A 14,538-nucleotide genomic window follows, 5' to 3' on the forward strand; every position below is an offset into this window, starting at 1 on the left:
GTCAGGATATTCATATTTACAATTAATTTACAAAATAGGCTTAAATCCAGCATTTGACCACTTGTTTTCACTAGCCATTGGGCAAGGCAATAGTTATTTACTAGCCCAACATCCAATATCACTAGCTATGGGAGTGGGGCTACCATAATCTAGAAGCCCCGAGGTAAATAACCAATATTTTTTTTTTTTTTTTTTTATTTAAAAAAAAAAAAAATTATTAGCAGAAATAACATAAATGTCCTAGAGATTTTTATTTAAAAAAAAGTCTCAAACTTGAAATATTCTCGATTTTACATTACTTGATCATGCTGCTCTACTTGTAAAGACAAATAAAAGATCTCCAAAATATATAGTTCTTGATAATCAAGTTGAGTGCATCGTTAAATAACACATTTCTTCTGTTTTTCCTTGATATTCAATATCTGTTGGTGAAAAATAGTATGGGTAGTCCTGTATTTGACTATATTGAATCCCATTATTACCAAGTCAAACACTTAGCTTTGCAGGTCAGAAGACATACTATATATAGCTATAAGCACATTTATTATGGGATGTAGTTAAAATGTCATTGTTTTTTCAGCAAAGATTTTTTTTTTTCAGTGAAACTATCATCAGTGAGTGTTTAAGTATTTAAGTTTCGCGTACAATTATTGTATTTTATCACTCACTAGTAAATCTATATTTGAAGTTATTATTTACATTTTCTTGTAACTCTATATTTCCTGATGGATATTGGGGTGAGGCTTATTTGATCTCAAAGTTAGTTCTGAGATGGAACGTAAGCTGTGATAGTATTTATAAATTAAAATGTGTGGTATTTTGCAATTCTGGAACTTGAACATGAAGACATTTATTCAGCATACTAAAACTATAATAATATCTGTTTACACCCTAGATATTTTGCTAAATCAAGAATTGATAATTATTCCTTCTAGAATTATCAGATTTCATATATTTACATAAAAGTGTATTTCAATAGACTGTCAATTGAATTTAATTAGATACATTCTAAAGTTGATATGAAAATTATCATTTATAAACAAACAAAAAAACCTGTAGATTCCAAGCAGCTTTTTTTCCCATGTAACAGAATCGATTTTTCAATAGTTTTGAATTTTATTTATTATTTATATTTGTTTTCTATATTTATTAATATATGCTACCAAACATCATAGTCAGTGAACTGTTTGAATTAGCAAATAGCAAAGCGGAGATACATAAAGACTAATAAAGAATGAGTTATTATCAAGTTTATGTTCCAAGTGAAATATTTTTTATTTGGCGGAGCTTTGTGAGTGACAAATGAAATATATTTCACTAAAGACATAAAATTGAAAAGTTAATTATTCTGTTTATTAACTTATATTAGGTTATACTTATTATTGTTTTCTGAACATTTTCTTGTTTTGCAATATTTGCAGAGACTATTGAAACAGTGTACAGGCTAATACTTAACTAATTCTATAAAAACACTTGGTCCATTTTTAATTTTAAAAAATGGCTAAAAGAATTATTTTAAAAGCCATGATTTTTTTGGTAGTTTATCATGGAAAATTAAGTTGAGTATGGAACATATTTTAGTGTGCTTCCATCAACAAACTGTTCAAGACACCAAACAGTTTTATTGAAGACAGGGATAAATTAAGATGTAAACTCAAGGTGTATTTCAAATAGACGACATTCTGGAAGTATGCCAAATCGTGATACATGTCTTGTACCAACAAGATTATTGGCCAGTTTTAAATCACTCAATGGTGTAGTGTGGGGGTTTTCAGGAAGAAAATATTAAAAATATCTTCTTCTTTATGATTGCTATGGGGTTAATTTTTTTATAGCTATTTCTAAGTAAATTTAACACATTTCTTGTCAGTAACTGGTCATAAGATTGAATATCAGCTTATTTTTGTCACGGTTGATAACTTTATAATATAGAAAGTTACAGACTGCGTCTTTTGCTTTAGGGAAATATATTTTTACACTAATACCCCAAAATAACAGAATACCAGATATGCATTTGAAATCTTGAATTATTCAGCAGTTCTGTTCAGCCCCCACCCCTTCCACACACATTTGCAATGTGATTTGCCAATAAGACTATGAATGGTTATTTTACATACAATTAGAATTGCAGCCTCTGTATTTGGCACAGGAATAGGTGACCTTACCAGTTGTGTTAAATAAGGACACTTACGTTAAAATGTCTGACAGAAAATCAGACGGTCAGACATCAGTTACTAGATGTATTGTGGCACTTATAGTCGGACTGTGTTTAACTATTGATAAGCGCTTTGTTGAATTTACATGTAGATGAGATTTCACCATGCTTGTGTACAGTAGTCAATTGAATTATTGGTGTGCATGCACAGAATCATTTGATTCTCCGTCACTTATGTTGAAAAGATATATAAGGGAAATAATTGCTGCACAGACCTTATCCAAATGTGCCAACTGTGAAATGTAATTTGTTACCTTTATCTTGTATATTATTTCCAAAATGTACGTTCACTTGAAATGTAGAAAATAGGATTAATTAAATCTATAAAAAAAAATATATTTTTATTAATGATCTAATTAAAATAGTAAAAGAGTAAATTTAGTACCAAAAAAATTATGGCAATATAAATTTAGTGTGTTACTGCAGCAGTGTCTATGGTTATCTAAGAATACGCCATTTCTTTTGTTGCAAGATATGAATGTCGGCACTCTGGTGATGTTAGAGGTTACTCCCATTTATTTTATTACACCAAAAAACTGTTAACCTTAAGTCCTGTCGAGGAACACTGGTATTTCTATTAATACATGTAACATGTCTTTGATAATTGTATATAACTGAATGCAGTGTTTCTCATCTAAATCAGGCATGTACAAGTATACAATACCTTTAGTCACACGGTGATTAGTTTTTTTCTGTAGATATGACTTTGTCCTTCAAGCTATGAAATTGAGGTGGCCATCTTGAATTGTCAAGATGATTTGTAATCTCACTGTTAGTGTTACTCCCTTTCGTAGGTTTAAGATTAATTGAAAAATGGACGTATGCCACACATGGGGTCTGGCCAATTTAGAACATTTAGTCTGTGTGTATACATAAAAGTGAGTCATAAAAGACTGTATGTTTAGAATGCATTCTTTTTAAATTGATCTGACTGATGTACAAGTTACACACAGTTGTTAATAGTACCTAATTGTTCAGTCACTCGAGCTCAGTAGTGTATAGACCAAGTCCCCTCACAAATTCACTGGAGCCAAGTGTTCATCTTAAGACAAATGCAATTTCGTATTCCATGATGACCAAAAGACAAGTAAATATTTTAATGAAATGGGTTGAAAGCAGTGTTATAAAACTTTCTTGCAGACTGCAGAATTCATCAGCTGTTCATGGCAAACTATTAGCTACTAGTGGCTTATCAGGAGGGAAAAAAAATAATCTTGTATAATATATAGAGGATTCGTCACGAGTATTTTTTAATATGGAAAATATCAACCGAGTCTATGTTAATCGGTATTTGTCAAGGCTCTGCCAAGACAAATACCGATTAACTAGACGAGGTTGATATTTTACATATTAAAAAACACGAGTAGCGAATTCTATTTATCCTATAACACTTCTAAAATAACATTCTAATTACTTTTTTAGTAAATCACAGTACTAAAGTCACCGCCATCGATAATATGATGTCATCACGATTAGCACAGATTAGTTTGACATCACGCATTTTAAAGAAATCTTTAAAACCGTTACGTTCAGGTGCACGGGTCTTGTTGGCTTGTAAGCAAATGACCCACCCACAGCAACAAATTACCTAGACACCTTGCAGATTTGCATACCATTATTAACGTGGTTAATAAAGTAAATTATCACATGGGTTTATGACATGGATATCATGGGTAAGTTATAGGATAAATATATATATATATATATAAGTTACGTTAAATACAAATGTATTCAAGAAAAGAGAAAATTCAAGTTTTCAGCAATTTAAAGGTTTATTTTGTGAAGTTGCCACATCCTAAAATTTCTGGGGTATCAGTAGGGATAATTTGCATAATCATATGAAAATACTGGAAGAGGAAAAGTGTTGGCATAGCCATTTTGAAATATTGACAGCTATTTTGAATAAATTTATTAATGTTAAACTTTTATGAAAGCAAATGCTACCAGAATTATCTCTCAGTGATTTGTACATATGTTAGTTGGTGATGTTTCAATATAGATTGCAGTGATGATGTTCAGACCATTGAGTGTGCACATAGCTATATATTTACAATTGAAGGGTTTGTAATATTTAAACACAGTCTGACCAGTAGTGGGTATGTTATGTTAGCCGTTTTATAGGCGTGACACAAAGGACCTTCAATATTGGAAGATTCTAAAGTCAATGCCAGATCAACTAGATTTCAATATATATTGGTGCCATAGGGCAACAGTCTTTCTGCCAGAAAGAAATGTTTGGGTATGGCACTATGGGAATTGAATGCAACCATTGTCAACAGGTGGTATGGGGGGGGGGGGGGGGGGGGGGGGGGGGGGCCTTCCCCAGAAAGAAAAGAGTTAAAATTAGGGTTATGGTTAAGAAAATCATACAGTTAATGATAAGAGTAATTTTGTCAAAAGTTACTTTAAAAATAATAATCTGCAAAATGTTTTGGATAGGCGCCATGCCCGTTTTACCCTCTGGCAGAAACCCTGTGGAATTTAAAACCCCCCAACAAAATACAAAACAAGGCACTGTAATATATCAGTGAGGTCTTCTCCAATTGGGGGGGAAAAATGCACTTTTAGTGTTTTTCTGCCCTCTTCCACTTTCTCATTCATGGCCATGTACAAGTATATGTATCAGTATTCTATCTATTGAATATGGCTGACATGCTTGCATTAAAAGTGGTAGTATAGGAAGACAAATATATGTAGCAATTCAGTCAGTTGGTTTCCATGCATGAATAAATCCAGAATCATATGCATCATACTCTATTCAAGATTTTGATGTATATATGGTAATATGTCTCTTCTCCGACATGTTTCAAGAAATGTAGTAGTACATTGTACTTGTATGAAAGGCAGCTTTGTAATTGTTACTCTTGGCATACAAAGTTGATATACCACTGAAGTGCCACGTCCCCCATCCTAATAAGATTTATATAATTTCTGATATTATTTGTTCACATTTTGACCGTATCAGTATTTAGTGGGTTGTTTTTCAATTTTGTACAAGTCGTAGAATATGTATTAAACCAGTCTTCTGTGTCTGGAAGTTACATGTAGTTGTAACTTGTTGACCTATCTCAAATACATATATTTATTTAAGTTTAGTGCCTGTTGCATATGGTATATGTGCATAACATAAAGCTCGTTAAGGATGTGGTCTTGGTTTGACGTACAGTCAGACTTGCCACTTTGTTTGAAATCAGACAGATGGATAATTCTGTAATCTGTTTGCATGGGATAACTAATATAATAATAATAATATTCATCTCTGAAAATATTTCAGGCAAATTTATAGGAGCATTACTGTTCATCTTCACCTATTTGTTGACATCAGCAACTCCTCCCCCCCCCCCCCCCCCCCCCCCCCTCCCCCCCCCCCACCCCCCTACCCCCTCCCCACTCACCTCTAATATAAAGCTTTGGAAATGCAATTTTATTTGACCTGCTTGTAAGTTGGCCCATGAAATAAAAGGCCTAAAATAGTGGAGTAATTTCATGTTTCCGTCACTGCGTATCACTTATTGGCTGTCCGGTATGTAAGTTGAATACAATTATTTCGGGTACTTCGGCTTTGCACACATTTTTTAGATTGCAAACATATGTCCAATGTTAGTGTTGAAGACTTCTTTTGTTGTTAATTGTCATACTGTATGGCATAATTTATAACAATTAACAAAACGTTTTCAACAGATTGTTGATGTTCATTCTACAGCATTTGCAATCAAGTCCGTTCACGATTAGTCATGACTCTTTGCCCAATACTGCATAGACTGACAATGAGCAGTCAAAAATCTTGTTCAGGGTGTTTTCAACAAAGGGTTGCTTAACAGTGATTAACACTTTTGACCAGATTTTCGATTAATCATGGGGACAGCTGTTTATCATTGACTACCATTATGTATTTTATCAGCAGTTATAATTCTTGCCAAATTGACAGTTATTTGATGTCAGTATTTACAAATATTTTTCACATGACACAGAAAATGATCAAATTGGAAAAGCAGGCCCCTGAAAATTGCGAGAACGATCATTTTGTTAGACGCGTCGCTTGAGCAAATCTAATTTTGTGTAACCTATTTTTCTTTCATGCATTGAATTAAGGACATCATTTATATGGACAAAGGTTATGCCAAAAGCAAATGAATTACCTGTATTTATTTTTGCATGACCGATAAATGTGTTAGCACATTCGCAGCTCCCAGAGGTCTGAAAAGTGAAAACATAAAAGTAATATATTTGAATACAACTATATGTACTTAGCACAAACACATGGATATTTATTATTATTTTTTTTTTTTTTTTTTTTTTTTATTTTTTTTATAAATCAACCCCTTGAGATATTAAATAATTAATATTGATTGAAAACAACTTATAGGTGAAGATATACAGTGTGTGTATTTTTTGCTATTTTATATGTACTGTTATATCTGAAAAAAGACAATAAATGTGACTACAGTTACAACAATTAATTGAACATAGGGAAATTTGACTAGACTTCGGGGCATTTTTTGTGATCACAAATAAACTGATGTCACACTGATGATGGTCATTGACAAGGAACTACTTAATCCATCACTTTTTATCTAAATTAAAGCAGACCTCGAAGTTTGCGACGTCAATCGACAATGCAATATTGATTTGAAATGGCATTTTTATCATTGTTGGCACCTGGGTATTTACTTTTATTATTGGGAAAAAACTGTTGTCACAAGATTATCCAAATTTCAAGAGCTGGATTATTATTTCAATAATGAAAACATGTCGACCAATATAATTAATTTTATAATATATACAATCATTGAAACCTATTATAAGCATCCAATCATTGGTGTAAATTATAAGGAATGTTCTATAAGGGCAATTACATGTAGCTGCCTAACATAGGCTCATTCTTGTCTTGAAATACATATTAAGATCACCTCTTAAGGCAGGTGGTTGGTTAATATGGATCAGTTTGTACTACATGTATACTGGCTATTGAACGCTTAGGGAGACTATTAAGAAGGTATTGGGTTAACTTTTGGCATGCTTCTATCAGAGAACTGTTCAAGCATGCTTTACCTTGGACACACCCTCTGCTTCCCCAGAGAGAGTTCTGTCTAAGATGTGGAGAAGATGTTTACTATGTAGAGGTGGTTGCTTTTGACAATGACAGATTTATTTGGTTGTCTAGATCCTTATTTGGGTGTTTTTATAACACTAAGACACTGGGTACAAGATACAGCTTTGAATATTTGTTAAAGTTTTTTTTTAGTCCTGAATATTTTTGTTAATAAAACTAAAAATGTAAATTAAAATTAGATTCTCTAATTAGTATTAAAAATAATTAAAGGTGTATTTGTGAATAGACAGTCATTGGTTGTTAATCATGTAAGGAAGAGATTGTGAAAAATGCTGACATACAAAATAATGAAAATATGATAACATCAGTATACACATGTAGCATGAAATATTGGAAATGTGATAACTTCATTACAACTAAAAAAAACAACAACAGAAGCTGAAATTGTAGTAACTTCAGAGAAACATAAACTAATCGAAAGTGTGATAATTTATTTCAGTTTAAACGAAACCATTTTGTGCCGTTGCATGTAGTATGGTGAACTATGAGTCTTTCTAGAACTAAAAAAAAATACACATAAGATATTTTGATTCCAGTAGATAAGATAATCTTAAGCTTTAGTTATATAATCTGAGTACTTATGTACGATTACATTTTATATGTTAAATAGATCCACATTTGTAAAAAAAAATTATATATATATAAAAGAGAGTTCAATTGTCTTCTTATAATGAACAGCTTTGAAAAAAAAGGGGCTAGATGTAGCTAGTGGGAGAGCACTTGTCCAAGGTGCAAAGGGTTGCAGGATCGAGTGCCCTTGATAGACTACTACTACTTTTTTTCCTCCTATCGCAGCTGGCACCTCAAGACTAGTGCAACAAAGGCATTATGTACTGTCTGTGGGAAGGTACCTACAGAAGATCTCTGGCTATTCGATTGGTAGTAATAGCCTATGTGATGGAAGTAATTTCCCCTTCTTTCTCTATCAGCCAGGGTCCTAATTCACAAAGATCTCTGGCTATTTGATTGGTAGTAATAGCCTATGTGATGGAAGTAATGTTCCCAACTTTCTCTATCAGCCAGATCTCTCAGGCTCTGCTAGACAACAAAGCATCATCTTTGCAAATCTTTTTGCATTGCACTGTGATATCGCAAAGTTGTGAGAGTTTAGTGAATTAGATCCCAGGTGTCAAAATAACCATATGTTACTGAGCAAATAGTCGTAGTTTAAAATGTACTAAATGTAACCCAGTGGTAAGGTATTCGCTTGGTGTGCTGTCAAGTCTAGAAATGATCCCCATCGGTGGACCCATTGGGTTATTTCTCGATCCAGCCAGTGCATCAGCCGTGGTATGTGCTATCCTGTCTGTGGGATGGTGCATATAAAAGACCCCTTGGCTGCTACTGATGGAAAAGTGTAGTGGGTTTCCTCTCTAAGACTGTATGTATCAAAATTACCAAATGTTTAACATCCATTAACCGATGATGAATAAATCAATCAGTTTGGTCTTGTGGTCTTTGGAAAAAGAAGAAATTGATTTGTGGGTGTTAGGACAGCAGTCTGATGATTTGAAAGTCTTAACATAAAGAGATGTGCTTAATTTACAGGCGAGGTTTTTTCCACTAAGTTGTGTGCTTAGTTTGCCAACACAGCCAAGAAGCCATCTTGTTTGCCGTAGTTCCAGCAGTTCGCAGAACAAGAGGACCAGCCTGCTAGGTGTTTGTTGACAATTTACTGTCATTGTGTGTGTGGATGGGAAGGCTTTTTAATAGAATTTCATTTTCATTTTCCATTGTTTTTATCAAAGCATTAATCATGTTCTAAGGACTATTTGAGAAATATCACGTGGAAGGAGTTAAAAAGACAGTTTTGTTTCTGCATTCATCATCCACAGAGAAAAATGTAGCAGGTATATAAAAGGCTGTGGTATGTGTTATCCTGTCTATGGGGTGGTGAATATAAAAGATCCCTTGCTACTAATGGAAAAATGTAGCGGGTTTCCATTCTAAGACTATATGTCAAAATTACCAAATGTTTGGCATCCAATAGCTCATGATTAATAAATCAATATGCTCTAGTGGTGTCGTTAAATAAAATAAACAAACAAATCATCATCCACAGAATAAAATTAAATAGTTTACAACCACCCACAAAATATATTTAAATGTAAAATCTTTTGAAAGAAAGAAATGCATATGGGATCTCAATGTAGCATCCAGACCCCAAATAAATACATATATATATACATGTCAAAGAACTCACTTGACAAAAGAAACTGCAGTGGTCCCACTGAATATTTGGGTGGGAGAGTTCCCTCCCTTTTCATGTGATGGTTTTGGGGATCAGCTGAAAAAATATACTTCATGCATATGATTCTAGATGTTTAATTATTTTTTAAATAATAATTTAAAAAAAGAGAGATGGTTTTTAACGGTTCACTTTTTAAAAATTACTTTTCTGTTCAAATCTTTGTACATAATATTGAAAACCATTTGTTTTGCATGTGATCGTCTAAAATGAAGGAAGTAGAATGGGATACACAGTTTACAAGATAGCTTGCCAAACATCAGTATCACCCTGGCTATGTTACTGTGTGTTGCTGAAAACATAATGATATATACTCTGTTTGTACACACATGCTATACTGCAATTATAATTTATGGTTTCTATAGTAATCAGTTTTACGTGATAGACATAATGTTTAAGATACTGAAATCTGTTTTTGTAATTAGTTTGTTGTTCCTTCCCATCCATACACAACTCATGTCATTCATGTAATATTGAGCTAGTATGTTTGTGATTGCTTTAGATATTAACTAAATGTAAAATAACATGATGTTAATACCATGAGACTAGCAGAGAGTCAGTTTTGGTGATTTTTCTGTATTGCTGAAGTTTTCATTGGGCGGATAGATATATGCTGTTAAATATAGTTTATTTCTAATTATACACTTTTGTGCATTTCACAATTATGTCTTCATTGCAATTTTGTGTTTGTATATATAAATTACTTGATCATTTGTGAAAATCGTCATATTTTTAAAATTAATTTAGACATTTGTTCATGTAAGTAGAAGTTTGATTGTCAGGAAAATTATTCAAAACAAGGATCATGATTTTTATCTCAAGTTATTCCTCAAATCATTTATTCAGTTTTAGTTTTTAAGCAGTTTTACATACATATTAATAAGATAATAAGACAATAACTAATATATTAGTGAATCCTTTTTGTATATAAAAACTTAATATTTAAACTCTTAGAAAAAACTACATTTTAGAATCAGAAAATAGTGTTAAAAAAAAAAATCAGTTAAAATAATATATTTCATAATGTTTTTGGTTTGTTTCTTTTGCTTACACTTGGTATCATGCAAGGCAACGTAATTGATTTCACTTTGTTTTAACTTTTGATTGTGAATTCAATAAGCAAATTAAATCGGGGAAACCTCTCCACTCAACCCTGCAAAGCCTTGTGGGTGCAATAATAAGAGATTATGTATTGTCTTGGTATTTGATAATAAAACTTCAGAAAATGTAATAAAAATTTGTGAATTTTGCTTGATGAGACAAGCTCTTCTTGCCTGGTATGTTGATTGTGCGGCTGGAAGCAGTAGGAAATGTAAGAATCATTTGTAAATATTTCACATCGTTTACTACATATATCTCACAAACGTCGCTTCATATTTTGATGGATTATCTTTGTTAACATAATTGTACAAACAGAATAGTCTGAATGCATCTGTTGCATCATCCTTGTCATGGTATTGGCTACGTGGTTATCAGTCGTGTTTAAACCAGGTGCTGGGGTGTTAAACATTCTTGTAAACACTAACTTTTAGTGAAGAATAATGGCTAGTCAATTGTCAACATTTTCTTTTATTGAACCTGAAGTACATTGAAAACAATAGATCAGGGAACTTGTTCAGTTTTATACAATGGCCTTATAAAGAAAAATAATCTGGGATTGCTATGGAAGAGCATTCTTGTATAAAACATCCTGTGTTCTGCCAAGAGTTAACTCTTTTAAAAAAAAAAATCCAAAAAAATCATCACTCCATATTAGGGCTGTAAGATGATTCGACATTGATGTGTTACATAGGATTTATGTTCCAATTAAACAAAACAAAACAAAACAAAAGGAAGAAGAAAATTCCAGGTATTATTATTATCATGCTATCAATTTTGTAAAAGCAAAAAAAAAACACCCCAAAACCCAGCAAAATAATCCAAAAGGAAACGAAAAGACAAACTACTGAAAGATGAGTGTGAAATATACTCAACATTAAAAGCAGTTAATGTCACACATTTGTAGACGTGATTATAGGATATATATTTTTCTTTTCTTTTCTCCACACCACTTCATCTTAGATAAAACATGAGTTCACATGAGTTTTACTTGGGTAACAGATAGTTCAGTTATATGAACTTTATATATATATATATATATAACCTAACGTTAAAACACGTGGACTACAGTTCTGTGCTATGCTAATGGTCCAAATGTATTAAAAAATAAACTGATTTTCAATTTGACTACTGATAAGGTACTTTTAATTTTAGATTGGTACAGTAATGGTTTCCCACATACCGAATTATCGGTTCGCATAAAGTTTTAAAGTTGCATAACCAACACATAGGCATTAAATACATGTGTTATGTCCAGGTTATATATGCTGATATGTTCAGGTTCTTGGTTATTACATTTCGAATATTCTCATTGAATTAAGGGTTCATAATCAACCCCTTTAGACTACATCTATTGACATACATGTAGGTTCAACTTTCTTAGAGTTAACAGTTTTTTAAATTTTGCAATATGATATCAAAATTTTCCAAATCATATTGCAGGAAAATTGCTATTTAAATTTTGTTTTCCTATTTGTGTTTTTTCAAAAGTTTTAGAATTTTCTTAAGATCATGTTATCAATAAAAATGTATTTCATGTAGAATAATAACAACAACATTCAAATGTCATCATACATTTTCATTTATATCATTTCTTTCGAACCAAGAAAATATGTGATTGTTTTCATTATTTCAACAACAAAAAGTTAATTATGAAAATTAAGGCAAGTAATTTGCAGCTTTTTGTTTTTGCTTTTTAGTTTTGTTTTTTATCTGTTGTATTAAAAAGTAATAATGTATTAATCATAATTATATTGTGTGTTTCTGCCTATAGGAGTGGTATGGGTTTTGTTTGTAATGTATAGAGGAACTAGTTACATGTATGTTTGATTCTGTATAAAGATTTTGTATGTTTCATTTGTAAGATTTGCCCTTTGTGGCCGTAGTTCAACTTCTACAACTTATATTGTATAATCTGGACTCACTGCATGTTATAAACATTAAATTGACTTAAATAGTGTTCATGTCTATACTGGTTTCTTGTGTGAATGGGTTTTTATCCTGCAACGACTGTTTTTATTGCCCATTATGATGCCCATCTATGACTTCTGACATCGCATGCATAGCTTCATCACAATATCGCTCATTTGACCTCTAGTACAACATAGCTGAAATAACAGAAATAATTGCTTTTCTTCTTAATTTTTATGGATTGCAGGATAACAATAATAACTACCTTAGTTAATGATGTAGGATATCGGTTTTATCCTGTTCAGGCAAGCCTCGTGGAATTTCCCATTCATACCTTCACAGGATAAAGGCGATATCTAAGTCATTAACTAGTTATTCTCAGTCCAACCTTTCATTTCATTTCAACTTATTTTCGTGTTTATATCCAATAAGGTTCAAGCATGCTGTCCTGGGCTCACACCTCAGCCATCTGGGTTGTCTGTCCAGGACAGTGGTTTAGTTGTTAGTTGGTTAGTGGTTAGTGAGAGAAAAGAGGGTGTAGTGGTCTTACACCTACCCACTGAGCCCTTAAGAACTCGCTGTGGGTTGGAGCCGGTACCGGGCTGCAATCCCTGTACCTGCCAGCCTGTAGTCTGATGGCTTAACCATGCCACCGAGGCCGGCGATAGGTTTCAAACTAGGAGAGTGACTGTTGGCACATGAACAAGGATCATAAACAGCTTATCTTGTCTTGTAAATAAACTATGATCATGTCACTTGTTACAAAAAGTGTTGCTAACTGAAAATCACTTAATTCCAGTCAAAACATTGTATATAACATGTGCCTGCAAGTTTCAGTTGAAGAAGTATAACTACTAAGTTTGCTCCCTGTTTTGTATGCCGTTATGAAGTTAAACAAATTACTATTTTTATTATCTTTTTAAAAATGATAACCCTTTTCTACAGTCTTGCATGATATATATCTTTTTTCAGTCATTTTAAGAAACTAAATCATCTACTATAATGAGTAAATAAATTAATTCTCTGTTCCACCCACCTACCAGGTCAAAGTGACCAATGTTTAGTAACAATGTTACAGATATGCATGTTACACATTTTAGCAAATGATTCACAGGAGAATCCCGTTCTAGGGAAACTAAATCATGAAAACAAAATTAAAGAAAAGTTCATGCAAATATGAGTGTTCTGGCTGAAAAGGGGTTTAAAGCAGTTTTTAAATACAAATCATACTTTTTGATTTTATGAGAATTGATGATAATATGGAAGTTTATTTGTCCTATAATAAAAAATAATGACACTTGTAAAAAGTAAAGTTTAAAGATTTGCAGTGAGTTTAGATCATTCCATATGTAGTGGTGGCACCACTGATCCACAGTGCAGTGAAAAAAAGAAACATTGTATTTTAATATTTTAAAATAATAATGTTAATAACTTGCAATTTTAGCTTTGTGAATATTTTAGTTCATTCATTGTGATGTTTTGTTTGAATGTATGTCCATTGACCTCTCTGCATTGCTATGGCAAATGTTCTAAATAGTTTTACACACAGATATGTTAGATTTTCCAATATTTAGTGGACGGCCAATCAGATAATTATTATTTTTATCTGTTTAACAGATGACCAATCAAATGTAATCTATGTTTAGTGGACAACCAATCGGATAAAAAAATTTTTTAACTGTTTAGCAGACGACCAATTGGATGTAATTTGTTTAGTGGACAACCAATCATTCATTTTTAATTTTTTTTAACTGTTTAGCAGACAACCAATCAGAAGTAATCTCTTCTTTACAAATTTCAAAATGTCCATTCAGCATGTACTTATTTAATATTTATTAATTATAAGTTTGGTAATACAAATTTAAAAACATAAACCACTTGATGTACATTGTTTTGCTAGACTCTGAACATCCTACACTGTATTGAAATATAGCTTTGTGAGATTTGCAGAGA

The 14,538-nt window shown here is 32.2% G+C and overlaps 1 protein-coding gene across 2 annotated transcripts in view; it reads left to right on the forward strand.

The window, feature by feature from the left end:
* Nucleotides 1-14,538, forward strand: part of LOC121390178 (filaggrin-2-like) — a 39,351-nt gene that overhangs the window by 14,279 nt on the left and 10,534 nt on the right. Inside the window, exon 6 of one of the 2 annotated variants that reach the window (XM_041521929.1) lies at nucleotides 8,877-9,287. The exons of the other annotated variant lie outside the window; for it this stretch is intronic. Within the exon in view, the coding sequence (XP_041377863.1) occupies nucleotides 8,877-8,895 (19 nt within the window). The 3' untranslated portion in view covers nucleotides 8,896-9,287. Of the gene's footprint in view, nucleotides 1-8,876; nucleotides 9,288-14,538 lie in introns of those variants that run through there. 2 annotated transcript variants of the gene reach the window in all.

Source organism: Gigantopelta aegis, chromosome 15, assembly GCF_016097555.1.
Source record: "Gigantopelta aegis isolate Gae_Host chromosome 15, Gae_host_genome, whole genome shotgun sequence".
Taxonomy (NCBI): Eukaryota; Metazoa; Mollusca; class Gastropoda; order Neomphalida; family Peltospiridae; genus Gigantopelta; species Gigantopelta aegis.